Raw genomic sequence first — 27,628 nt, forward strand, 5'->3', positions numbered from 1 at the left:
CATGAAGAAAGAACTGTATTAAAAGATTGTCACATTAAAAAGGTTGAGAACCACTGATTTAAATAGATAGTTCTCCTATTTTGATCTCTTTCTTAACCTACTTATTTTATAAAATGCACCCCCATGTTTGCTGTAGACCCTATATTATATCTATACAGTGTATTAATTTGTATTAATTTTGTGAACTTGAACTTAACTTTATACTATATGTACTATCTAGTAGATGCTGGGAAACTGAAGAATTTGGACCCATTCCCTCAGACGGACAGGGCCAGTGTAAATGATATGGACTGCTGGGGAGCGTGTGGGGTGCAGGGGTGATAGCGCTCTTACATGTTCTTTCCTTTTCCTCCACTTTCTGTTCTTTTGGAGAATATAAGGTCCTAATGGATAGATTTCAAAATTTTAAACACATTTATATTGTTCTTATTTTTTTTTTGTTAAGATGTTCAACCTTATTTATTTATTACATTTTGAGGCAGAATCTCTCTGTGTACCTCTGGGTGACCTAGAACTTGTTATGTAGGCCAAGCTGACCTCAAACTCAAAGAGATCTGCCAGCCTCTGTCCCCTGGAATACTGAGATTGCCGGTGTGCACCACCGTACCTAACTTATTTAATTATCTTCAAGATTATTTTTACTATTCATTTATTTGTCCATGTGCGGATATATGCTGCGTGTATGCAGGTTCCTGTATAGACCAGAAGAGGGTGTTGAGTCCCCTGGAATGGAGTTGTAGGCAGTTGTGAGCTGCGTGCTGGCATCTGTACTGGGTCTTCTGGAAGGGAGACAAGTGGTCTTAACTGCTGAGCCATCTCTCCAGTCCCGTCAACCCCTCAGCTTTTTACTTTTAGGTTTGACATTACTGTTAGGACTGTGTCCTCATAGGCAGAGATGCAGTGCAAATCTGTAATTCCTGTCACACAAGGCTGTCCCCCAAGACGCGTGGTTACTGTTGCTCTCATGCACTAAGCATTTTAAAGATGCATCCTATAGGGAAACGGTACTGCCTCTAAAGCAGTGGTCTCAGCTGTGGGTCCTGACCCCTTTGGGGGATCAGACAACCTATCACAGGGTCACCTAAGACCATTGGAAAACACAGATCATATTTGCATCATGATCCGTAACAGTAGGAAAATCAGGGATGAAGTAACAACAAAAATAATTTTATGGCTGGGGGGTCACGGCAATATGAGGAACGGTTAAAGGATCACAGCATTAGGAAGTTTGAAGACCACTGCTCTAAAGTAACAGTCTTTTAATTGGGGAATTCTAATGGGGGAAAATCGATAACAACTTAGAATAAAGTTAGAAATAAGAGAATTGATCAATTTTTTTTCTTTCTTTCTTCTTTTAGGGCAAGTTAAAGTCTTCAGAGCACTGTATACGTTTGAACCCAGGACTGTAAGTATTCTGATGTAAACTGTGAAATTGACACAGCAACCTAAGGTGACTTTATTTAGACACCTATTCTGGCCTGAGTAGCCTGTACTTTCTGCCGTGCTGTACGTAATCCACAGGATGAGTGTTCAGTCCCTCTGCACTGCTCTCTCCCAGTGACTGGAGCTCATAAAGCTCAGGTTGTCGCATGGCCTGGGTTTGGAGGTCAGAGACTCCCTCACATTGCTTCTCTCCTTGGGTGTGGGGACGTCTGTTTTCAAGTCACCAAGTGGCCTGCACACAAAATTATCTAAACTACAGAGACTCCAATCTTAGCTTTGCTCACACACCAACCTTCCTCATCCTCTCCTTGACCCCTCTACCTCATACCTCTTCACAACCTCCTTTTATTATTTATTATTCTTCCATCTCTTCTGTGTGCACTTTTCTCTGTGAATCCAGGTGTCCACCCACCCACTCATGGTTTAGTGAGCCCCTGTTTTGTGTCACACACTGGATGAGCCCTGCGGACAGTGCAGCCACAGCTCAGTGACATATAAGAAAGCTAGCTAAGCTTGAGGGAGCCGGCAAGCACCATTCCTCCGTGAATTCTCAGGGCTCCTGCTTGGGTTCCTGTCCTGATGGTTTCTCTTAGTGATAAAAGTGTAAGCCACATCAGCCCTTTCCTTCACTCAGCTGCATTTGGTCAGAGTGTTTTAGCAACAGAAAGGACACTGGAGTACCCTCCGTAGCACCATCATTTCTCCATAGTTTCTCCGTAGCATCCAGCATCATTTGCCTGTGTCTCCCACTCAGAGTGCTGATTCACGCTGCCAGGCTGGGGCCTGCAGAAGACCACAATCTGCCATTTTCTAAACCTCTACCCAGCTCCTTATTTGAACATGGGAATACTGCTCATTGCTCACTCTACAGCTGCCCTGCAGTACTGACAGAAGGTTCCTATTTGAGGTCCATCACTTGGTGACCAGCAGCTGGAGACTAATAGCCCGAGTCTGCATACTCAGATAGACTTTCCCAGACTTCAGAGATGCCAGGCTTCTAGACAGAAAGGGCTGTTTCTCTCACCCCAGGAGGAGGACAGAACGTGTATGGAGGGGGCTGCTGCAGCAGAATCACAGACCTGAAATTTTAGCCACAGACACACAATTCCTCATAATCCTGGAAGCCAGAGGCCCCAGATTGAGTTGACAGCAGGGCTGGTTTCTTCTGAGGCCTGTCACAGACACCTTCTCCCCGTGTCCTCATGTGGCCTCTTCTTGAGTGTGTCGGTGTTCCTGGCTCTTCATGGATGCCAGTTGGATTGGGTTAGGGTCTACCTCAAAGCCCTCATTGTATCTTCATCATCTCAATAAAGACCGTCTTTCGCTAGGAGATGGTGCCACACGCCATTAATCCCACTATTTGGGAAGCAGAGGTAGAGGCAGGCAGATTTCGAGGCCAGACTGTCTACAGAGCGAGTTTCTGGACAGCCAGGGCTACATAGAGAAATTTTGTCTCAAAAAAAAAAAAAAAAAGACCCTGTCTCTGAGGACAGTCACACTTTGAGGTGCTGGGAGTTGGAACAGCAGCCCAGAATTGGGGAGGAAGCTCAAAAGGCCGTGACAGGTAGTGGCCTGAGCCCAGAGTCATCTTTAACTTCGCTCCCAGGGATGTCTCTGATGGGATCAGGATGACTCAAGGAGGATAATTGTGGAGAAGAGCTCACAGCCTCATCAGTTGCTCCTCCAGACCAAACAAGCAGGAGGCCACACAAGCTTCCTGAAGAATGAGGCCTGTGTTCCCTGAGGGTAGAGACACGTGTGCTGCTCTCCCCAGGTGTCCTTGGCTGGGTCCCTGTTGTCCTTCCTCACTGGCCTCCTCCAGGTGTGTGGCTCCTCCCCACCTTCTGCTTTTCCTCACTTCCAGGATGACTCAAGCTTCCCTGCTAGGTTAATGTTTCCAGTGTGTGGCTTCGGTTCCCTGTCTGCTGCACATCTGTGTTTCACTGTGTGGCCCTCTGCGGTGTAGCTCTTGTTCCCAGTGCCCCTGGCCGCTGCCCCTCCTCCTCCTTGTATCACCCAGAGGACTCAGGAGAACCCATCTCTGCACCTTCTCTGGACCCCTGGTGTTACCCCCTCTATGCCCATATGAACTGTTAGCCCCTCCATGAATACTGCGCTGAGCACTTCCACGAGGAGTGGGTGCCTCTTACTGTGACCTGCTCAGGCACAGTACTGTCCAGGCGGGTCCCATCTGGGGAGCAGAACCCAGGTTCAGAGCCTGTGCTAGGCTTTCTGATTTGTCCTGCCTCTTTCGCTGCTTGTGACCTGGAGAGGACTTCACCTTTGTCTCTGTTGTTTTTAGCGAGAACCATGATAATGCAAAGGCGGCAGCAGCTGTAGGGGTCGCTATTGCTACTGAGTACTGATTGCTATATTGATAGACATTTACAAATATCTTTTTTTTGTTTGATATATTGATTGCTAATTTATCTCCATTTCTTCTCTGGAGAAAGTCTCTCCTTGCTGTTTCTTAAATTCTTAGTTATTAATGAATATACAGGAGAAATACATATTTAACTCATTAGGTAATTTTAAAAGTATTCTCTCTTTAAAATGTGGCTATAAATTTTGATATGCTGGTCCTAGGATCAGTAATGGCCATTTCACATCCTGTCATCCCCAGTCCTTCATGTTCTCCCTTCTGTCAGTCTAGATACTGAAGCATCTTATCCAGTGAGTAGGAGATCACCAGCTCAGACAGGCTTTGTTTTCCCTATTAAACTTTGAACATCCTCCTAGACATTAATGTACTTTTGTGAGTATGTGACCCTGTCTCTTGGACAGTGCTGAAAACATAGTTTGTTCCCCTGTAACAGACAGTCCTCGTCTTTGTATGGGCACACAACACACTGGCCACACAGCATGTCATCGCAAGGCACACACAGCTCATACTATGACACAAGGACACAGCACAGCACAGCGCCCAGGATCCTTAGCACACCGTGGCACACAGCACAGCGTGCTCAGCATAGCACACATTGAGTGTACCACGTGCACAGCATACCATGTACTCAGCGTGCCGTCGCTAAGCGTATCCTGGACACAGCACACCGAGGGTGTAGCACACCTCATACCCAGCCCACCGAATTCACAGCACACTACAGAATACACTGAAAATACAGCTGAGTGCGTAGCACCACATGCTCCACATTCTGAACACATCGCTCAGTATACTGAGGCCACAGTACTCCAAGTCCTTTCACCCTGTATGCTTGGCACACCAGATATACAGTGTACTAAAGGCTTAGTAGGCTGAGCTTGTACCGTATAATTGTTTGTAGCACACCAACTACCTACTTAGAGCATTGTGGCCTGGAAATACTGAAAGATGAGCTGGAAGCTAGGAGCTCTTTGCTCGCATATACTACAGGCTAGAAGATGATGGTTCTGCTTTTAGCAACTTACAACCCAGGAGACAGTGAGAATGGCAACCAGCTCTAGTTCTGGTAATGTGTCGCCTGGGTAGAGCAAGCAGTTGTGGTTCCTAACTATCTATCTGTTTCAAGGACAGGTATTTCTGGCATCACCCAGCCTTCTGTGATTCTAACTCTCCCCAGCCCCCATTTGGATGAAGTGTCACACAGACACACCTGCCCGGACTGGCTGGGCCAGTGGGAAACCATATTGACAGGGAGGAGCAACAGTGGCTGGAGGAGGAGTGTGGATTTCTGAAGGAAACCAGATGGACGGCTTGGTCATACAAGGCGTGCCAGGCTGCTCTAGGTTATAATGAAAGAAGGAGGTCCAGAATGGGGATGCAAAAGCTGAGGTAGGATCCCAGCCATGCTCCCCTCTGGGATCTTCAGCCTTTCTCTATCTGCTTGCTAAATAGAGATGCTTAGGACCCAGTTCTGCTTAGTAGGTCTTTGCAAGGCTCCGGCGAGGTCCAGCGTACTTTGCATGGGAAAAGAACTGTTTTCGACATTGCTGTCCTGCATTTCTGAGGAGTCAGGATGAGGAATGTTTTCCAAAGCAACCATCACTGAACTAGGCCACGAGACCGTGATGACCAACAGTGGCGATGTGTGATGTTTCTCTGAGAGGAAACAAAAGCTGGGCTTGGAAATTGGGGCTTCACAGTCTGAATATCACGTGCTGTGTGACAATCTCATCTTTAATCCAGCAATACAAAATGGCCCCACTCCTTAGGATTGTTGGAGAGGGTTGAATTACTATTTGCAAAGGCCGTGACCAGTGTATGACACATGAGTAATGTTATAAAATAATAAATGAGAACATTCATGGAAAATTTATTTTACTTTTGAATAATTTTTGTGTTTTTAGGTTTCCAAATCTAAAAAAATATATTTAGAAGTATATCACAGTTTTTCTAAGATTTAAAAAAGACATATTTGCATAAACCAGTAAAATTACTGCCTTGGGACTCTGCTGCCCATAATATATAGGAATGAGGATGTACATTTTCACCCAGTACTAATAAAATTTACACTTGGTACTGTGGCTCCAGTCATTGCTTAGTATTTTTTTTTTTTTTTTTGGCTTTTACTTTATGTGAGACAATGTCTCTCTCTGTAGCCCAGGCCGGCCTTAAGCTTAGAGCAATCCTCCTGCCTTAGCTTCCTGAGTGCTGGGACCAAAGGCATGAGTAACTACTGTAGCTCGCTTCTTGTTCTAATACCTTGTCATTCTTCAAGGAGAGGTGAGAGAATGTGGCTAAAAACCAGAGAACAAGCTGATGTAATGACGTGTTCATGGTATAATTGGGTCTCCGCTTTCCATTTCTCCTCCATGAATACAAAGCCAGGAATGTAAAAGTAGAATATTCCTTAAACAGTTTACATTAAGTGGTCTGTTGTGGGTTCTTAATGGAAAATGTGATTCTTTTAGGTAATGTCTAATTTCAAGCCGTAATGTTACCTTATTGACTGTACAGTCCCCAGCAGTGTCAAGAATTGCATAAACCGCCCCTTAGCCAGGCTCGGAAAACCCAGCCCTTTATTTTGTCCTTTCGGAAGAAGATACTATATAGGTAGTGTTGTACTTGAGAGCTTTTACAGGAGAAAAACTGTAAAATCTAATAAAATGGCTGGGCAGTGGTAGAGCACACCTTTAATCCCAGGAGGCAGGCAGATTTCTGAGGTCAAGGCTAGCCTGGTCTACAGAGCCAGTTCCAAGACAGCTAGGCCCGTGTGGTAAAAACCTGTCTCAATCCCCCCCCCCCCAGCAAACTTATAAAACAGCCAGACCTTTTTCTCCCTGACTGATTGGCTGCTGGTTGTTGCCTCATTTGATCAGCAAACCTGACTGGGTGTGGGGGGTTGGGGTAGAGAGGTGCAGTCCCCCTTTCGAGCAGCTGTGGTCCACTTAAAGCTGGGTCAGCACTGTGATGTCGTCAGACAACTCAGCTTGGTGACATTTTCCTAAGATGCCCTTCGCCAAACCACAAAATAGGAGAATTACCTAAAAGATGCTGAGAGTTTTGACTTTGTTTTAAAAATAGAGGTAAAACTCACACAACATAAAATTAACCATTTTAAAGCCAACAGTTGAGTTCTGGGATTAATACAGTTGCCGCGGTGAGCAACCGCTTCCTTTACCAGGTTCCAACACATTTCCTTCACCCCAGAGTAAAACCCTGTGCCCGAGAGGTGGCCACGTCTCATTTCCCTGCTCACTACTCAGTTCATACAGAGAAGTAATAGTTAGAGATTTGATGTGTGCATATATGTACACTCAGGCCTGTTGTGTATTTCAGACTTTTTTTTTTTTGGCAGAGATTTTTTTCATATTTTCGTTTGTTTCGTGGGTGAGTGATCTTACTAAAGATGGAAATTTAGGCAGACCTGGTTTTTGAAGGCGACTAAAGCGAGAGGGAAAGGCAGCTCCTTGACTCCTGCAAGGTGCCGGCTGAAGAGGGCTGTTGTGAACTGTGATGGCCTCGGACATCTCTAATGTGGAATGGGCACATCTGACCCTTAGAAAACTCCAGGAAGTGCAGCCAGCGTAGAAGTAGCTGCAGGTCACCCCACCCCCACCCCTGCGCAGGCGCACCAAACACACCATTCCCGTGCCTTGGCACTTTCTAAGGAGAGACGATAAAATGCCTCCTTAATGCTCTGAGATGGCCCCTGTGTTCAGTGCTATGCTGTGATGATGAATGTGGGACTCGCTTAAGTGTCCTCAGAGGATCCCGTTTGCCGCTCGTGTTAAGGGAAACGGTCTGTCTAATCACTTTCTGTGTCTGCGGCCTATCGAAAGTATTATTGGTCATCCATCTTCAAAACAAATGCCTAGAGAAAAATCTCAGAGGTCTTTTGTTTCTCTGCTCCTGAATATTATTTCAAATGAAGTTACAGTGCACTTCCTCAGGTCCAGTGGGTTTAACTAGTTTTGGGTAACTTGTGCTGTAAATCAAAGTGTAAAGGCAATAAATGTGCCAGGAAGTTGCCTTTCAAGGAAGCCATTCGTGTGGGGGACATCATCAGTCACCAGTCACTAAGTTTTATATACGGCGAATCTTTCATCTGACTTCATATTGCGGTTGCTTCAAGCACGATGCAGTTGCTAACAGTCTTTGTTTATATTCAGTGGAAATTGGCAATTAGAATGGTGTATGTGGATCAGCTTTGAATTGCAGTTCGCCATAGGGCAGAGTCATATGTCCTCATCCCAGTCTGTCCCTGAGGGGAGGCAAGCACTTTGGTGGATGAATGGGCGAAATAATTTGTTTCACTAGTATAATTTTTCTATATGTGGAATAGGCAGAAATAAAAAGTCTTTTTTTTTCTAGATATTTTCCTACAAGTATTGTAAAGTTTACTTGGTAATAACAACAAATTTGGAAAATCCCTATGCATAATTTGCACATAATCATCATTTCTTCCTGTGTCTGTACTTGGTGTTTTTTAGCCTCTGTCAGTATCTGAGATTCTCTTTCAGTGGGCATTGGACTTCCTGTTTACTCAGAAAGTCGTGGTGTTATCTGCTGGCAGAAATGAGATGTGTAAACCTAGTGCAAGCTTTCTTCAGAGAGTTCACAGGGCACTTATGGTCAGGCCAGTGTGAAGGTACTAGCTATGAAGTTAGCACCTAGAGTTGCTAGTTTCTGGATGACTTCTTGTATTTTAGCTCTTTAGGCTGTCAAAGCTGAATTATATGTTAATATACAACTAATATAATATATTACTCATGTATGATAAACACTCATTCTCTCTCAGCATAAAGACCAGGTAATAGTTTTCTGAAAATAAGCAAATATAAGTATTAATATTTTTCATAGTCTTGATTTTGAACATTTATCCACATGTCTACATAGATACATGCATGCATGCATGCATACATATGTGCGTGTGTGTATATCACACATCTGTTATATTGCATGTATATGTATTATGTATCTGTGTATATCTACCATAACTTTTAAGAGGGATCATCCTTTGTGATAAAAGGATATAAAAGATGTTAGAAACTCTCATGAAACAATTCTTTGAAAACATTTATCATGGGACAAATCAAGCTTTAGAATTCAAGTATTAATTTACTATAATATTTTGTTGTATAATTTATTGTTGATGTTAATACAGAAGTAATATTGTAGCTGAGCGGTGGTGTTACACCCCTTTAGTCTCAACACTTGGGAGGCAGAGGCAGGCGGATCTCTATGAATTCGAGGCCAGCTTGGTCTACAGAGAAAGAGTTGTAGGATAAGTTCCAAAGCTACACGGAGAAATTCTGTCTTTAAAAAACCAAAAAAGAAAGAAAGAAAGAAAGAAAGAAAGGAAGGAAAGAAGGAAGGAAGGAAAAGAATACTTTGGGATTTAAATTTTAAAAATGAAAGAAATCAATGTATTCTAAGATAGGAAAAATCGCATGGAGCTAATGTCTGTTCTTTCCTTCTAGCCAGATGAACTGTACTTTGAAGAAGGTGATATTATCTACATCACTGACATGGTAAGCCCAGCTAATGTTCTCTACCACTACATGCATACCAGAGATATCAACATAGGGCTCCACTGTTCCATGTAGCCATAATATTGTGGATTGTAAAGTAATATTATTATTTTAAGTATGTATTTACAGAGAGATATGCACGCAGTCTCGCTTTTTGACACATTTATAGTCACATATCATCGACAGTAATTGTTTTTTCATCACTAGGAAATAGTTGAATAAGTTTCATTGTGGCCACAGATGGAATTCTGCAGCCATACAAAGAAATATCTTTCACATACTGTTCTGATGTAATTCAAGTGGAATACAGCTAGATAAAAGTGCATATATTATGCCTCACTTAACTAAGAAAGGGTGAGAAACAGATATGCTTCTATTTTCTGACATTGAAAATAAAGAAAAAGTTGGAAAATATTACTTAAAAATTAGTTTTCTCTATTTGAAGGAAGGAAAAATAGATTTTTTAAAATTATAATTTGTTGGGGCTGGAGAGATGGCTCAGAGGTTAAGAGAACTGACTGCTGTTCCGGAGGTCCTGAGTTCAATTCCCAGCAACCACATGGTGGCTCACAGACATCTATAATGAGATCTGGTGCCCAGAACACTATATACATAATAAATAAATTAAAAAAAATATATATATATAATTTGTTTTGAAGATTTGACTTTGGAAGCATACAAACATTTATATGGCTGTAAAATTAAATAATTAAAAACAGTCCCTAAAAATTAAGAACAAAATGAATCAGATGACTTTAATCATATGCTGGCAGTTAGCTCAGCCATGCGGAGAGGAAGTATTTTCTCTCCATAAAACTTGCAATCCGACTAGACATCTCTAGTGACTATATCAAATGGAACAGAATGCCAACAAGTAATGATATAAGTAAGTAAACAAATAAATAAATAGTGCCCATCTTGCCCAGCAAATGCTCCAAGGCTTCTGTGTGTTTGAGGCTTGCGTTTGAGGGCAGCTGAGTCAGCAGGTCGCTGGTGTCCATTGTGGGTTCTCAGCATGGAGGAGGAGGATGTGCAGGTGTCAGCCAGTGAAATAAAGGAGAAACACAGAAGTCCTTCATTTGAATTGGGAAAAAGATCATCTTTTATCTGTGAAGAGGGCCTTATATTACTCTCACTGAAAGGAACAAGGCCCCTTTGAGAAATGGCTAGTGCCAGCTCTTGTTCATTAAATGTCCAGGATGAACTGAATATCTTGTGACTGGAAGAGAAGGCAGCTTCAGAAGACTGCAAGGGCCACCATACTGGAATGACAAGGAGAGCAGGATGCCCAGCCGTGAGATGGGGGCAGTTTGAGCATCAATCAGGGTAACAACCCTCAAGGATCGAAATACTATTTTAAGTTTATAGTTCCCTGAAAACAGCTCTCAATGTTACAGTGAGGCACTGTTCAGGAGTGAGGGTGTTTATTCAGCTGCTAAGGGAAGGAGTCACTGCTAGCTCTCCTTTCTTCCTGAACTTTGTCTTGAATGATCTGAGAGTTGGTAAGGGAAAGTTACTCTTTAAAGAGGTATGCTACTTATTTTAATGAGAAAACACCCCATTCTGCCACCCCTGTGATTGACAGCAGCTGCATTCCTCCAGAGGCTGCCTTGCCTTGCATGTTTCCTGAAGGGGGAAAATCAGTACCACCCATGCAATAGCCTTCCCAAAAATGTGCGCCAGAGTCTGCCTGAGCTTTTAGAACTCTATAGCAGCTCAGGGACAATGCATGGAAAAGAGGTATGTGTTTGACAATAGCATACGTTTACAACAGCCCAAATCCAGACTGTTCCAATGTCTACAGAAGAAATTAATCGTTTCTTCAAATATATATATATATATATATATATATATATATATATATATATACATACATATATTTTCATATATCTTGAGAGCTAATAGACAACAACAACAACAAAAAATAAAAAACAGAGAAGAATGGCAGAGGTACCTGTAAATTAAGGGTGATGTAAAAGGGAAATTGGTTGTACTCTGTGGTCTGTATTTGAAATCTCAAGCTGTGAACCATTGGGAATTTTGAGTTTTGACTTAGTTATTTGATGACGTTAAGGAATCGTTGGGGAAAAGTTTGAAACTGTGGTAATGGTGTCACAGTTGCTTTTGAAAAATTATCTTTCAGATACATGTTCTGATTCTGCAGAGTGAAAAATATACTATTTATCACTAACCCTGGTAATCCCAGTGGAAAGCATGACGGATGGTGGGTAGTATTGGCCACAGCAGTGAGCCTCGCACTTAGGAAATGTTACCACATTGTTCTCTCTGCTGCTATGTAGGTATGAACTTCTCTAGGATAAAAGTTATGCAAAAGTGAAGCTAAAACAAGAAGAAAATTTAGAAAATGTGGCGAACCATAAAAGTATATCATAGGAGAGATGTTAAAGTCTGGCCATCTAAACCCTTTAGCTGTAGTCTAAACTAACACCTTCTTCCCCTTTTCTCACATACTCTGGTTTGTCTGATTGAAGAAGTATGATGTATACCTGATGTGAATGGGGGATGCTGCTGTACTTAGGTTTGTAATAAGGGACATGGACCCAGATGGAAAGGGTTTGAGGATGCCATTCAATGAGGACCCAAATGAGGACTTGGGGACCCAAATAGTTTCAGCCACAATTACATGCTGACCCCCCTCTTTCTTGGCAGAGTGATACCAGCTGGTGGAAAGGGACATGCAAAGGCAGAACAGGACTGATCCCAAGCAACTATGGTGAGTACCAGCTGCACTGTGAGCCTCCTGTTTATAGGATGGCCATGCCTACCAGGTATGCACGGGCCAAATTCATTGCTTATGAGAATTCACGGTAACATGAAAACCCACAAAATTTCCAGGGAAACACTGTGGATTTTGTTCCTAATACTTTTTTTTTTTAAATGCTTTTAAACTCTAGATCAGAGATTGTTCCTCTAATTCCACAGTTCTTAACCCATGGGTTGCAACCTTTGGGAATCAAATGGCCCTTTTTCAGGGGTTACATATCAAATATCTTGCATATCAGATATTTACGTTATGATTCACAACAGTAGCAAAATACAGTTATGAAGTAGCAACAAAAATAATTTTATGGTTGGTGGTCACTACAACATGAGGAACTGTATTAAGGGATCACAGCATTAGGAAGGTTAAAAACCACTGCTCTGGCTCATGGTGAAGAAGTCCCACTTTGTTAACTAAGAGGTAGACCAGTTGTACTCTTAAGTGCTAGTCAGAGCTGCTTGAGGAGCTTATTAAGTTGTGGCTCCTATGTAAAACTATTAGTACTTTTAGTTGGGCAAAATAGGCAAAAAAAAAAAAACATGTAAGTAGAAACTAGCAGAGTAAAATTAAAAAGGCACAGAATTGGTAAACCAGGGTCCCTGATTTTAGTCTTTTTCTTCTGGTTAGTAACAGGGTGCAGTACTAATGACCCCCCTGAGTGATCCCTCTGGATTTGATTCCATATCTGTGTAGTGGGACTGCTGGGTTTAGATCACTTGTAGGAGGTTTTTAGGCTTTAGTGGTCCGTGACTCCTTAGACTAGTGGTAGAGCGAGCATGGCACTGCTTCTCAGCACTGCCAATGGACTGAAAATGTCAGAGCATGCCCTTCCGAGGCATGGAGACTATGGCTAGGTCAAAATCAGGAGCCTGCTCACCCCAGGCTCCTTGTTCAGGTTCCTCGGAAGTCCCCGACATAATTTTCCACCGTGCTGCATCTCCAGCCTTGGGCATGTATACTACGGAAAGTACTGACATAAAGTCCTGTAAAGAACGTCCTACCCCAGCTCTCTTAGGACGGCAGATGCGGGTCTGAGGTTGCACTGGAGCGGCAGTCTTCCTCTGGGCACTCCTGTTCACTCCAGGGCCACGGTGGCCGACAGGGAATAGACAGCTGCTATTCATAGATCATGCAGTGTCGCTCGCAATCACTGCTGCTGCCCCTAGAGGGGACTCAGAGCTCTTATCAAGTATCCTCAAGACAAAAGTGGTTCCACAGAATGCTGATACCTTTATGGCTGTTTCTTTATTAAATAGTTGAGTAAACTTGATGTTTGGCTCAGGTATTTGTTTGGGTTTGTTTCTATTTCCGTTAATGGCTGTGCTTACTGTCGTTTATGCTTGCAGCTAATTGCTGCGCCACTGCCTTCTTGCTTGGCTTTGTTTCATTTAACACAAAATCCAGCCCCCTTTAAAGGAGGTACTACCAGTTATTTTCTGTTCCTTCTAATCTACACTAAGTAATTTATTAAACTGTTGTATTTGAGGCTCTGGCCATGAAGCTGGGTGCCCAGGGGCATGACCAACTCCTGTTAATCACTGAGTGACTTCAATGGTGGGCTTGCATTTTTGTTTTCTATCTAGTGGCTGAGCAGGCAGAATCCATTGACAATCCATTGCACGAGGCTGCAAAAAGAGGTAGGTTTGTTTCTCTTTTTCTTTTTTGATAGAAGATATGGTATATTAAAATGCATAGGTTTCATTAACAAAGTTTCTTCTTATTTGAGAATCTCATATATGTATACAAGTATTTCGATAATTCTCCCACCTCCAACTCCCTCTTCCTTATAACATGCCCCCTCCCAACTACATGTTCTCTTTTTAAAATAAACAACCCCAACTCCAGTTATTGTCCTTGTGCACATGACTGTGGGATCATCCACTGGGGTACAGACAGCCACCAGTGGTCTCAGCCCTAAGAGAAATGGCTTTTCTTCCTCCATCAGCTATCAGTTTCGATTAGTTTCTCACCTGGGAAAGGTGCCTCATGAACCCCTCTCTCATTCAAATGGGCATTTTGATCAGTGTGACCTTGTGCCTGTAGTGAGTCCATGGGAACAGCAGCCATTACAGGTCCAGAGGTCTGACCTTGTGTGTGTAGTGAGTCCATGGGAACAGCAGCCATGTCAGGTCCAGAGGTCTGACCTCGTGTGTGTAGTGAGTCCTCGGTGCCACAGCCATGCAGGTCCAGAGGTTGACCTCGTGTGTGTAGTGAGTCCTCGGTGCCACAGCCATGCAGATCCAGAGGTTGACCTCGTGTGTGTAGTGAGTCCTCGGGAGTAGACGCCATGTCAGGTCCAGGAGACAGTGTTTCCTGGTGCTCTTCTCCATCCCCTGGCTCTTACATTCTTTCTGTTTCTGTATTCTGCAATGTTTCCTGAGCCATGGATGGAGAGGAGGTGGTGCAGACATCTTATTTAGGGCTGAACACTCAACACTCGCTTTTCCCAGACCTTTGACTGGTTATGAGTCTCTACATTAACTGCTGCCATTGCAGAAACAAAGCTTCTTGGCCAAGGTTGAGGGCAGCACTGATCTTTGAGTATAAACATGCGTATTTAGAAGGCAGTTGTCGGTTACCCACTATGGCCTGTGACTTTCCCAGCCATGGGCATCAAAATTCCCTCCTATTTAACAGGTCTCAGATAGAATCAAAGACATAGATTATCCCCCATAGAAGTCATGCCACTATTGCAGATTTAGGCACATCTTGCCTGGCCAGTTGATATTACAGCAGAATGTCTAGGTTTTAATTATATGGTTGATAAGTTTTGTCAAGAATATATATATATATATATATATACCCAGAGCACCAACGCCCAGATCAAGATCTAGAACATTTCTGTCATCTAAGAATGTTCTATCCATGCAGCATCCTGCTTAAATCCCTGCTTTCCCTAGAAGCAGCCTCTGTGCTGACTTCTGTCACTCTAGAAGGGTAAGAGTGGTTTTTGTTTTAAAATGCTAGGTAATACACTTTCTTGCGCACTTCCCTACACTGTGCTCAAAGTAGGACTAGGCAGGTGGAAGGAAGGTCAGAGGCCCATGGGGCAGGTGGGTGTAACAGGTCATTCAAGTGCAGTGTTCTGAGTCGTGGAGGGCAGGAGGGCAGTGATGTCCTGGGACATAGCACTTAGCAGAGTTTTGATGTGGGAGATGGTTGTTGTCTTGGGACACTCACTGGCACTATGAGGGGACATTTTGATTGTCACATGGCATTGTGACAAGGCATTCTTCTCTCACAAGACTTTCTTCAGGTAGAGGCCCAGGCTGTTGCTAAACATCCTACAGTGCCTGAGGGCAAGCCCCACAATAGAGAATTTCTCTGGCCCCAAACACCGTGGTGGATCTCTTAGTCCTTCTTTGAATGACAGGTAGTGCGATTGCAGCCTCAGCAAGCTATTTGATCCTGTCCGATATCTGCAGGAGCCAAGGAAGGGCTTAGACTAACTAAAATGACATAAAAAAAAAAAAACCCAGCTTTTTTGTAAATGAGATACTGAAGATTTTAAATTAATAGCTGTGCGTTAGCACAGAACAGTTGTTTAGAGCAGCTTACTTAAGATAATATATTCTTTCTCCCTAAAGTTAAAATGTCTTTAAATATGAATAGGAAGAGTTTCTGTTTGTAGTTAGAGTTTGTGTTACACCCTGCCTTTCAGAATTAAACAGAGATTAAAACAACACGTCCTTGTTTTTCCTCTGAAGCTGAAATATTTTTGCAACTTGTCCTATTAAAAATGGATGTTCCTGCTGTCCATCAAGGGTGCAAATGCACCATAATAAGTGCATTAGCGGGCAGTCTTGTTTTAGAATTTGCTGATTAATCCATCACAAATGGTCCCTTACAACGGACAAAATTGATTTAAAAGCAAGACAAAGAATAAAAGCCTTTTCTTGTGCTTTTTATAAGTATAACATTCTTTCAGGCAACGTGAGCTGGTTGAGGGAGTGCTTGGACAACCGAGTAGGTGTGAACGGCCTGGACAAAGCTGGAAGCACAGCCCTGTACTGGGCCTGCCACGGGGGCCACAAAGGTACTGCATCTCGCTAGTTACACATTTCTGTGCTGTTCAAAATTGCCTTCACCTAAGGGAGCATGCTTTCTTAAAATGATAAAGACAATGCTTCAAATCCTTCCGAGCATCCGCCAAAAGCTGTGTTTCTGGAAATTGTGGAGCAGCGGGTGGAATGTGTCTGGTGAGCCCCACTGTGCAGACCTCTTGGAAGGCTGGGAACTTCCTTTCCTCTCTCAGGCTTCAGAATGTACCAGAAAACACCAGTGACAAGATAACAAACCCACGGTCACATACCACATAGGAAAGGCATAAGTTGACTCCTGTAGCTTTCCCTAGCTATGCTTTGGGCCCTACATTTTAAGTTTAATGCAAAATTTAAAAGTTCCACGATGACTTAAGTCTGCATTTCTTTTGCCATCAGTAATAATGGCAGGTTGAGTTCTGTGTACTTCAGTGCAGCCCAAACCCCACTGCCCACTCTTTTTTGCCAACTGAGCTGCGTCTTCAGATCTAGAAGTTTTCTTTTGTGAGGTACCTTTTAGGTTTTTTTCTGTAATATAAAATTTCAGAAACTGGTAAGACTTTTCTAGAACATTCTCCTAATAAGTCTTGCCTTTTGCTATTGTGATATGTGCTTTTATGAAGTTTGCTGTTTCTGTCTTAATGAACTCCCTTTTCCGTTTGAATTGCAGACATAGTGGAGGTTCTGTTTACTCAGCCGAATGTGGAGCTGAACCAGCAGGTGAGGCTGCTTACCACGGGGGAACGCATTTAGCACACCCACCTCTTTCTCTCTGACACAGTACAGCTTGTGCTTGTATACAGTAGTTTAGTTGAACACTACAAACACACGGAGTGTTGTTGTATGACTCTGTTTTGTGTTGTTCGTACTGGGATCTGAAGCCAAGTCCCCGCACCGTTCAGGTGTGCATCAGAGAGCTGCAGCCTTGGTCCTTGTGTCCAGTTTTCTGGTACTACAACACATGCCAGAGATAGTCGACTTACAGAGGGAGAAGGTTTCCTTCGGTCTGAGTTTGGGAAGTGCCGTTCCATGATCGGTTGGCCCCAATGCTCTTGGGCTGGCCCCAATGTAATCGAGGACATGGTGGCTCAGGCTGAATGGCTGGTGAGGATCCTCAGTGAACAGTCTCACCACCCATTAAGACATACCCCAGGGCATGAAGGCTTCCCACTGGCCCCTCTCCCCAAGACTCCACTGCCTCCCTCTGGCGGGGACCTCTGGGGACACTTAAGATCCAAACTAGAGCCAGGACCCCTCTTCTAAAGGCTCCGCTCTTCTCCAGACTCCCAAACATGAGCTTGAGGAGACAAACTCCCACCACTTCTAACCCTGGCAGGCTGCAGTCTTCTTCTGGGACCTCTTTTTCTCTCTGAGTCTTTGTCTTTGGTGTTCTGAAAACTTATAAGGATGTGCCTTCGTGTTGCCTTCCCCTAGTGACTGCACTGAGGGCTTTTAGCCTAAGAAATTACCTTGTTTCCTTTCCTACATTTATTTTCTTTACTTTTTTGATTCTTCAGATTGAACCTCAAATTTTATTTTTTATCAAAGATTTCTTCACCTTTATTTTTTAAAAAATGATTTCCCCTTTTTAAGTTTTTTTAGAAAATGTTTATTTTTATATGTATGTTTTCTTGTTTGCCTATCTATGTACCACATGCATGTAGTACCAACAGAGATCAGAAGAGGGTGACAGATTCCCCAGGAATTGGAGTTGTAGACAATTGAGAGCCTCCATTGGTTGCTGGGAATTGAACCTGAGTCCTCCGGAAAAGCAGCCAGCGAGTGCTCTTAACTACAGAGCCATCTCTGCCATCTCTGCAGCCCCACCTTGATTTTGATTTTTCATTTTCTATTGCTATATAGCAAATTATCTGAGGATTAGCAACGTGTATTGGGTGGGTTGGAATTCTGAGCGTGATATCACAAGATTCAGAATCTCACACTGTAAAGCCCAGGTTGCATTGGAACTGGGTTCTTGGGAAGCTGGAGGTTCCCTTCTAAGCTCACTGCAATGATTCAGGATCTCTTCTAAGATCACTGCAATGCTGAGATTTAAGCTTTTTGTCCCTTTAGTACTGATGCCCTCAGCTTTTAAAAGTCCCTCCCTTCAATCAAGAGGTCACAAAATGGCTGTTTGATGTCCTCCTCATGACTAGTAGGTGGTGTTTGCTCTGCCATTTAACCTTTGTTTTAAAAAGCCTGCCTGACTAGATGTGGCCTACCCAGAATAATCTCCTTTTCAGTGAACCTAATATCTACAAAGTGATGGGCTTTTTATTTTTTAATACAAAATATTACTATGTTTCCAAGACTTGTCTTAAACTTGCTGTATAGACCAGGATAGACTTGAACTCACAGAGATCCACCTATCTCTGTCTTCTGGGTGCTAGGATTAAAGGCATGCACTGCCATGCCCCAGCCCAGAGGAGTGATGGCCTTTCTATCCTCCGGCTTCACCCACACTCGAGGACAAGAGGGTTGTATGTGGGATCTTTTGGTGGAGAAGGGAAAGCAGGTATTATAGGGATCATCGAAGGAGTTTGTTGACCACAAGCCTATATCACTCTTACTTTTAATGGCATCTTTTTCTTGTTTGATTGTAATACCATCTTATATGGCTGATATAGTAATTGTTGTTTTTAAAAATGTCCTCTGCTCTTTACTGTGCTTTTCCCCACAAGGCTTTTATTTTGTTTAAGCTGGCCTCTACTCAGACTCTAAAGCTGTTTTTAAACCCAGTGTCTTGGTTATCTGTGTGATTGGAAGCTGTGTGTACTTGGTGCGGGTGGTCCTGGATGGACTTTTCCATAGGGAGACATGATGAGACCTCTCCTGTATCGTTGAGTATGCGAACACAAATCCCACACCTTCCCCCTGCTGTGGGGTCATACTCTTTGGCAGAGGTGATGGCACTCTCCTGGCTGAAGTCACCACCCTTCACTCTACTCCCTGGGCAGTGAGGTGGGTAAAAGGAGCTGAGTGGAGGACCTTACTATTCAGTTGACAGGTTTGCATCCGAATGTCTCTTGTCACCTTCACTCGTAGCATTGTGCGCGAGCTGGGGAACTCTGGTGATTCTACTGCTGCTAGTGGGACATCTGCCAGTAACTGGTCCAGGGGTTCTAACGATGTGGTATAAATCCATTTGGCCACTCCTGTTTTCTCTCTATGACTCATTCTTCCCTAGTGCCTCTAAGAGTCTTCAGTTCCTGACTGTTTCTGGGTCTCTGTTCATTTCCTGCCAAGGAGGCCTCCCTCTGAGGAGCCTGTGCCTCAGCCTATTCTGCTGTATTAGATTGCTCCTCCGTCCCTGCCGGAGCAGCTCTTCTCATTGCTCGTTCCCCTTTCCCTTGGAATTCCATGTGATTCTGGAGCTTTTCTCTTAGTTTAGATCCACATGGATCAAAAACATCACTGTCTTCATCCAGTCCACTTTGTGTTTTTATAACACTGTTTTCTCTCTTTTTCACCATAGAACAAGCTGGGAGACACAGCTCTGCACGCGGCTGCCTGGAAGGGTTATGCAGACATTGTCCAGTTGCTACTGGCTAAAGGTAAAGTTTTTGTTGAATTTACCTGATCTTTCTCTGCCTTGAAAAATAGCTCCTAATGAAACAGGCCATTTGAAATAGTAGGAAGACTAAGTCTCCATCCATTGAAGCTGGAGTTTTAACCTCTACTCTGTCTATCGTACATCAGCACTGTGATGGAGAGGAAATTATTGGGGGTACATTTATGGTATATTTTACTGTGAATTTAGACCTTGATAAATTTACAAGTACAAATGTATTACTTTTAGAAGGAACTTGGTGTGCATATCTGTAGGACTGAAGGATTTTTAGGAGGGAGGGTTTTGGGGACGTCACACCCTGGGAAAGTTGGAATAAAGCTGGCGAGGCTCTCGCTTGCCCTGAGAGCCTGAATACAGGAGAAATGGTGCTGTGCCTAGCTGCCTCTGGCCACACCGAGCAGTGCTGAGAAGGAGGGATGCTGTGATCCCAGCTCCTGCTTCTGTGCGACTCAGAGCAAACAGCTAACTCAGGGACTGCACGCCCATCTATTCGCTTGTCCCATGAATATTAACCACTCTTCCAGAGGGTTGGCCAGGTGTGTTGCTCAGGGGCTTGGTCCAGATGCCAACACTGTGGAACCTTTCTCCAAGCCACAAGTTACAGATTCTATCTCGAGGAATCTTTGGGGGCAGTGTTGTGGAATTTATGGGCAAGGGTGTTTTGAGTTTAAGTGAGGTGAAGATGGAAACCCCTGGTCTGAAAGATTACTCAGCATGAGAACTGCTGTTGGGTTTCTTAGAGGTCATGCTGAAGACTGTGTTGTCTAATGTGGTCGCCGTGAGCTGTGTGCTGCTGAGCCACCCTTAATGTTGTGTTGTCAGAGTGGTCCCAAGCACCCATGGTACTGCATGCACTGCAGGGATGCTGTGATAGAAGGCTCATGCTTGTAGAGCCTTCATGGACGACAGTTGGACAGCAGCCCTCATTACCACTTTAAACCCGTGAACAAGTGGTTCGGGGATGCTGCTCATTACACCATTAGAAATGATGGAAATCAGAAAGAACTGATTTCTGTCCATAAAGCTGCGGTGACATAAGTTTTGGAACACCTAGAAAATGCAATACCTATAAATGTCCAGATGCATCGAGCTTGTGCACGCTCCAAGAAAAACATAAATACTGTTAAGTTCAAAATGGAGTTCTAAGGCTGACGAGGTGGCTGAGCTGGAAAGTGCCTGCCACAAACTGAGGACTTGAGTTCAATCCCTGGGACCCATGTGGGGGAAGGAGAACACCAGCTCTGGGTTTCCATGTGCAGGTGCGCACACACGTACATACAAAGTAAATATATGGAATTAGCTTTGTGCACATGAGCCTGTTCGTGCAGATCACTGGCAAACAAAGGGATAGCTCGGGCCTTCTGTGAGAGTAGTCACCTATGAAGAGTTTAGTTCAGCGGGGAAGTCAGCACTGTTGAGTACATTTCTGTATTTTTCGTTCTTCAACAATGCAAATGTCTCCATGGATTCTGATGTAATTTTCAGCACAAAGACAGGGAAAGAAATGAATGGAAGAGGGCTTACAGAGACAATGAATTGGGGAACAATGAATTGTCTATGAGCTTTATTGTTTTGCCATTCTGCTGATTTGCATATGAATGCCCCTGCAGATATAAAATATTAACCCCCTGACATTCAACCCAGTGGAGTTTTCTAAAGGTCCTCGTGAACTGAAGTAGAGGCAAAGGGTGTGCTGGATGGAAGCCCCAAAGCCTCCTGCTGGGGTCCACATGACCCGTGGGGCGATGGCTATGGCTGTGTTTTAGGATTTACCCAGGACCTGGTATGGCCTCATTGGAAAGTCTATGTGCAATCCCTTGGAGCCTGGAAGGGAAGGGAAGGGAAGCTTTCATGGAACAGCAGGCTCGCTGATGAAACATGCCTATCACATTAATTCTGGGCCAGAATTGTTCTCTGGGTAGCTTTGTCACAGAGGATTGGCTGCCTCATTCCAGTCTTCAGAGACACATGATTTTGATTACCTTGTCTTGTGTTGGGAAGGTGCAAGGACAGACTTGAGAAACAATGAGAAGAAGCTGGCCTTGGACATGGCCACCAATGCTGCCTGTGCCTCACTCCTGAAAAAGAAGCAGGGAACAGGTATTTGTTTTAAGTCACTTTCTTGTTGTGCTTATGACTGAGACTTAGCATTTTTCTATTACAAAAGGGTTTGTTTGTTTGTTTATGGGGCTGGAGAGATGGATCAACAGTTAAGAGCATTGGCAATTCTTCCAAAAATGCCAAGTTCAATTCTCAGCAACCACATGTGGGTCACAGTCATCTTATAATGGGATCTGATGCCATCTTCTGGCATGTAGGTAAACATTCAGATAGAGCACCACATACATAAAGTAAATAAATCTTAAAAATTAAAAAAAAATTAAAAAGATTTATATATCTTATGTATGTCTTAGTTAGGGTTTTTATTGCTGTGAAGACACACCACGACCAAGACAACTGTTACAAGGAAGACATTTCATTGAGGGGCCTCACTTACAGTTTCAGAAGCTCAGTCCATTATTATCATGGTGAGGAGCATGGTGGCATGCAGGCAGACATGGTACTGGAGGAGTAGCTGAGAGTCCTACATCTTGCAGGCAACAGGAAAACGACTGAGACACTGGGCAATATCCTGAGCATAGAAAACCTACCTCAAAACCTAACCCCCACAGTGACAATTCCAACAAAGCCACACCTCCTAATACTGCCACTCCCTATGAGATTATGGGGCCAATTACATTCCAATGACTACAATGTATATCGGAGTTTCATCTGTACGTATGACTGCACACCCGAAGATGGCATCGGATTCTATTACAGATGGCTGTGAGCTGCCATGTGAGTGCTGGGAATTGAACTCAGGGCCTCTGGAAGAGCCGACAGTGCTCTTAACTGCTGAGCTACCTCTCCAGCCCTCCAGATGATTTTATTATTCCCCCTTGATAAATGATTGTGAATTTTGAATGTATACTATTGATCTCAGTCAGATCTAAAGTAGAATAATAGTGTCAAGTAAACGATTTTGAAGACAGGGTCTTTCATGATGTGTTTCTTTTGTTCTTTGCTAATGGATGTGCTTTCCACCCGCACATCGTACGTGGCTGCTGTGAGTGGCTGAAGGCAGATGTAGCTGAAATTCCATTTCACCACCCACGTTTGCACTATGCTTTAGATTTAATGAAGGAAGCAATAAACTGTGATTGAAATCACTCCAGTCATTGCCGAAGATTTTGAAATCTGTTCACAGTTTGTAGATAGTTTTTAAAGTTTAAAGATGAGGTATAAATTCTTTTTGTTTGTATTTTTCGAGACAGGGTTTCTCTTAGTCTTGGCTGTCCTGAACCTCTCTCAATAGACTGGGCTGGCCCCAGATTGACAGAGTTCCACCTGCCTCTGCCTCCCAAATGCTGGGATTAAAGGCGTGCGCCACCTCCACTTATTCCCATTAGTGGAAACTAGTCCCTCCTTCGGGTGTCCATCACCCTGAGAAGCGGCATTGTACATTACTCTGTACCATACCCGGCTCCTAACAGAAGCATCAACAGAGGCACTCCTTAGCCTCCGCCTTGCCCATCAGAAATTGTCAGCATCCTTCCTCTCTGAATTCAGGGCTTAAGAGAAACTATCCTCCTTGCCCATTGCCAAGTCCCATCATAAGCCCGCCCACAAACCTGTCTCCCCCTTTGTATTGTCTTCCCCTTCAGTTCACACACAGTGAAAACCAGCCTGGAGTTTGGTGTTTTAATCATGAGTTAAACTGGTGTTTCTTTAAAGACATTTGTGTATATATGTGGGCTCTAGAGGGAATGACAAAGTGTTTGTCACCTTAGCTGGTGGTGCCTAAATACAGATTTGGAGGAAGCCATATTAGTATCTGTGTGGAACAGAAACTAGAAAGCATATTCGTTGTTGGGTGGGCAGCTTTTGCTTGAGGTCAGCCTCCTGGTCCTTGGTGTCTAGGTGGGTCAGAAGGGAGGGCTGTGGCCTTTCTCCTTCTCTGACACTGACTTGCTGTTGCTAAACTAGTATCTTCAGTGAGATTTCACTGAGGTGTAAGGTTTCTTAGGCACTGAAGGTTCTCATTCTGTCCCTTGAGCTTGGTCCTGACCAACCAGCTATCGTTCTAACTTGGTAAGGTTCGATGCCCGTCCTTCCTTACCCTCTCCAGACTCGGAGCAAGTCATATTGCCAGTGTAACCTGGCTAGTGAGAGTGTATGATCTGGACACCTTGCTGTCCTGCAGCAATTAAACTCTAACTGAATGTGTGGTTTTGAGTTTTCTTTTCCCTCTCAGGAACTCTGTTAGTGTAAGAATTTGACAAGACAGCATTAGATTACTTGTCTTCCTTTTGACCCCTGTTCGAGATTGCTTTAGCCTTTGATGGGGTCTAGCTCTTTTGTTGATTTTTTTCTTTTTCTTTTCTTTCTTTCTTTTTAAATTTCAGTCTCTTGCTTCTTTGTATACTTAATTTTTCTGAAATCAAACTCAGGCCTTTGCGGTTTTGCTTTCATTTTTCCCTCTTTCTGGCTTCTGCGTTCAGGTAAGGCACAGACTGTGGACTACCGAGGCCCCATGTGGCGTGGCTGCCAGTATGATCCATCTTGGCCATAGTGCACGAGGCTGGTTGCTTTGTGCTGGAATCAGACAATTGGTCCCCCCACCAGGTGCCTCATTCCATCAAAGGACTTGGCAGCCTCTGCAGTAGCTTCATAGGCTGAAAAACAATGGTGGGAAGGGCCTCAAGCACCCCATAATCCCTGTCATGGGCAGAGATCAAGTTTTGAATTGTCCAAGGCACTGAAAGTGAAGAACATTCTGAACCATCTGTAATTTGTTTGTCTCCTTCCTGCCTTTTCTTTAGATGGGGTGCGAACGTCAAGCAACGCCGAGGACTACCTCGACGACGAAGACTCAGACTGATTCCTCCTGGAGCTGCTTTGATGCCTAAAGTTCTTTTGCTTTTGCCATTCCAAAACCTTGGTTGTTTTGCCAGAAGAGTATTGCTAACCATTCTTTTAAAGCCTGTCTGAACGTGGCACTGTTGGCCCTGCCCGTCTGTGATGGGACAGCGTGGTGTGGGCGATTCTCACCTGCGGCCGGCCAATAAGCAATGCTGTATAAAATGCATATATGTTCATCAGTATAGAACAAGAAAAGATTATTTCTATTTATCAAGCTAAAGGAATTTAATAATTTTTTTCTTTAAAAAAAATCAGGATTTTTTTTTTTTTTAAGTTCTTTACCTCAAGGAACAAGATGTTTTGAGTGGATTTTTCAAGGGGGAAATGCTTAGTAAAACAATAAACCAAACTCTCAATAGAATATTGTCAGCTCTTCTGACAAAAATAAATGTTTAAAGAGACTTTATTATTTGTTTTTGTGCTATCATCGCTGTTGAATAAAGCTTTTGTACTCAGGTAAGAACTGATTTTATTTTACTTTTAGATTGTATTTTATAATGGTCGGCACCAAAGAATCATAGTACTTGTGTTTCTCTCGCAGCCTCCCATGTCTGCTTTATTTAACACAGTAATCAAATGCATGTCTTAGAAAAGATCAAATTTTAATAGTTATGAAATACTCAGAATTGTGTTCAAGTTAATACGTAGAATGGAGAAACTCAGTAACCTCAATTCAGTCTGATTAAAGTGTGGAAGGTTAAAAAAAATCTTGATTTCTGTCAGGTGGTGGCACATGCCTTTAATCCCAGTACAAGGGAGTCAGAGGCAAGCAGATCGCTCTGAGTTTGAGGCCAGCCTGGTCTATAGAACGGGTTCCAGGACAGCTGGAGCTACATAGAGAAGCCCCATCTCAATCAAACAAAAACCCTTGATTTCCTTGTGAAGACTGCCATAATTTTCAGTGTGGTATAGTTAGGAAGCATGAACTTTTCTCTCTCAAATAACATTTGTTTTCTCAAAGCACATGTCTTGCTCACCAGCCTGGTCTACAGAGTGAGCTCCAGGACAGCCAGAGCTGCACAGAGAAGCCTTGTCTCAAGAGGTCAAAATAAAAATAAGTTTTAATTTTGTGTCACTGCAGAAACGTTAAAGGTGGCATGGTCTCATAATGTGTCTAGATTACCAGCGCTGGGCCCAGAAATATATTTTCAAGAATTCAATGCTCATTTCAAAAGGCCTATTGGTCAAGAGACGGAAATGTGTGAAGGAGGAAGTAGGCCAACTCAGGAAATGAATAACCTATGTAGGTGCATCTTCTGGCCCGAGCTGGTTTTCTCTCTGTGGGTCGGTACCTGGAGGAAGCAGTTTGACTCAACGAATTTAGCAGAAAAGAACCCGTGGAAGCATTACCAGCAAAGCATGCCGTCCGAGAGTAACTAAGGAGGGCGTCGTAGTCTCCAAATAGATGTGCTGTTACACCGTGCTTCCTTCTGGTTGTTTGAGACGGCATCTCACCAGGCTGTCCTGAGGCTCACTCTGTAGCCCAAGCTGTCCTCAAACCTTGCCTCTGCCTCCCAAGTGCTGGAATTGTAGGCATGAGCCACCACGCCTGACTTGTTAATAAATTTAATCTAGCTGTTTGTATTTCTTTATAAGTAGAAATAGAAAGATACCAATTCCAGAAATTTTCTCTTCCCGTAGAACCTGGAAGGATTTTTCACTGAAGCAGGGCATGTGCCTGAGCAGAAAGCTTGTAGAGATCCTGAAACATTTCCTCCTTCTGTCCTTTGCAGGGAGGGCAGTTATACAATTATTGGCAGGGCAGAGGCAGTATAAATAGGTAATTTAGGGGTAAGTGTCACTTTAACCTGCTACTACTGCACAGGCATATCAGCTGCCTCGACCCTCCCCTGCCACCCTTAGATCACCTTTTTCCAGGAGTTTGTCCAGTCCCCCATCCCTCATCCCCTGTATCTTCATCAGTGTCCTCATCATCATGGGCCCCACCCCCACCTCCCTCCCAGCCTTTGCTGCCTGGGGAGACAGGAGCTCTTCCCCACACTGCTCTTTGGGATCCCAACTTTGAGTTGCTTAATTCTAGCTCATACATCCAACTTCTCCACTGTGTCCCCTTGCCTCTGTCTAGCTCCTGTGACAGCAGCAGACCAGGTGTTTTAAGGCCATGATGCAGCCGCCTAGCACAGCCAATTCCCCCATCATGCTACATTCCGTCCCCCTGACACGAATTGCCTGCAGTCCTTACATCGTTGATGCTATTTCTTCTCTACTTCCTGAAGCCTCATTTGGAATGATTTAGCCATGGCTATGGTGAAAGCTACCAGGCAGGGGGAGGGTGCTGGGTGTCAAGCTCTGGAAGGCAGACAGCACACCCGTTTGAACTTGGCCTGCATAGTGACAGCACCTGTCATTGCACTAGAGCCTTTCCCAGCCCAGGCAGCTCCTCTCTCTCCGCCCTAGGAGACTGAGAGCGGAACAAGACCCTAGACTCTCCAACCCCAACCTGAGTGCAGTAATATTTTATAAAATTATAACATGTACTTTTAAATAATACTTGTGTTTAAGGTAAAGAATGATAGAACTTTAGTGCTTTTTTTTTTTTTCTTTCTTAATGCATTGAACCTGGAGAATCCCAGATGTTGGCCAATTGTTGCTTTTAGGGCAGGAGGAAAGGGGCGCAGAACTCGGGTGTGGCATCAAGTTTGGTGCAGCTGGACAGCTTATTTAGCTGTGGTTGAAATGCCAGCCTAGCTGATTTAGTTGTTAATGCTGATGTCAACAACAAAAATCAGTTCCAGGAACACCACCACAGTGTGCAAGGAGGCTTTGGCTGTGTTCTGGAAATGACTGGCAGTTTGCTGTAACCTGAGTTTCCTGATAGTCTCCAGGGCCTGTGCTGGCTATTGCATCCTAAAGAGGAAGAAGAAGCCTTCCAGCCTTCCGGTGGGTAGCGCTGCTGGC

The 27,628-nt window shown here is 43.8% G+C and overlaps 1 protein-coding gene across 1 annotated transcript in view; it reads left to right on the forward strand.

Annotated features, from left to right (window-relative positions):
* Window positions 1–25,165, forward strand: part of Ostf1 (osteoclast stimulating factor 1) — a 52,031-nt gene extending 26,866 nt beyond the window's left edge. Inside the window, exons 2-10 of the mRNA XM_041662222.1 lie at window positions 1,359–1,405; window positions 9,304–9,354; window positions 12,025–12,088; window positions 13,720–13,773; window positions 16,065–16,172; window positions 16,847–16,896; window positions 19,652–19,730; window positions 21,749–21,847; window positions 24,610–25,165. Of these exons, the coding sequence (XP_041518156.1) occupies window positions 1,359–1,405; window positions 9,304–9,354; window positions 12,025–12,088; window positions 13,720–13,773; window positions 16,065–16,172; window positions 16,847–16,896; window positions 19,652–19,730; window positions 21,749–21,847; window positions 24,610–24,668 (611 nt within the window). The 3' untranslated portion in view covers window positions 24,669–25,165. The remainder of the gene's footprint in view (window positions 1–1,358; window positions 1,406–9,303; window positions 9,355–12,024; window positions 12,089–13,719; window positions 13,774–16,064; window positions 16,173–16,846; window positions 16,897–19,651; window positions 19,731–21,748; window positions 21,848–24,609) is intronic.
* The last annotated feature ends 2,463 nt before the right edge of the window (window positions 25,166–27,628 follow it).

The sequence above is a fragment of the Microtus oregoni genome, unplaced genomic scaffold, assembly GCF_018167655.1.
Source record: "Microtus oregoni isolate MIOR12 unplaced genomic scaffold, Mior012 000012F_ref0000307, whole genome shotgun sequence".
NCBI classification, from domain to species: Eukaryota; Metazoa; Chordata; class Mammalia; order Rodentia; family Cricetidae; genus Microtus; species Microtus oregoni.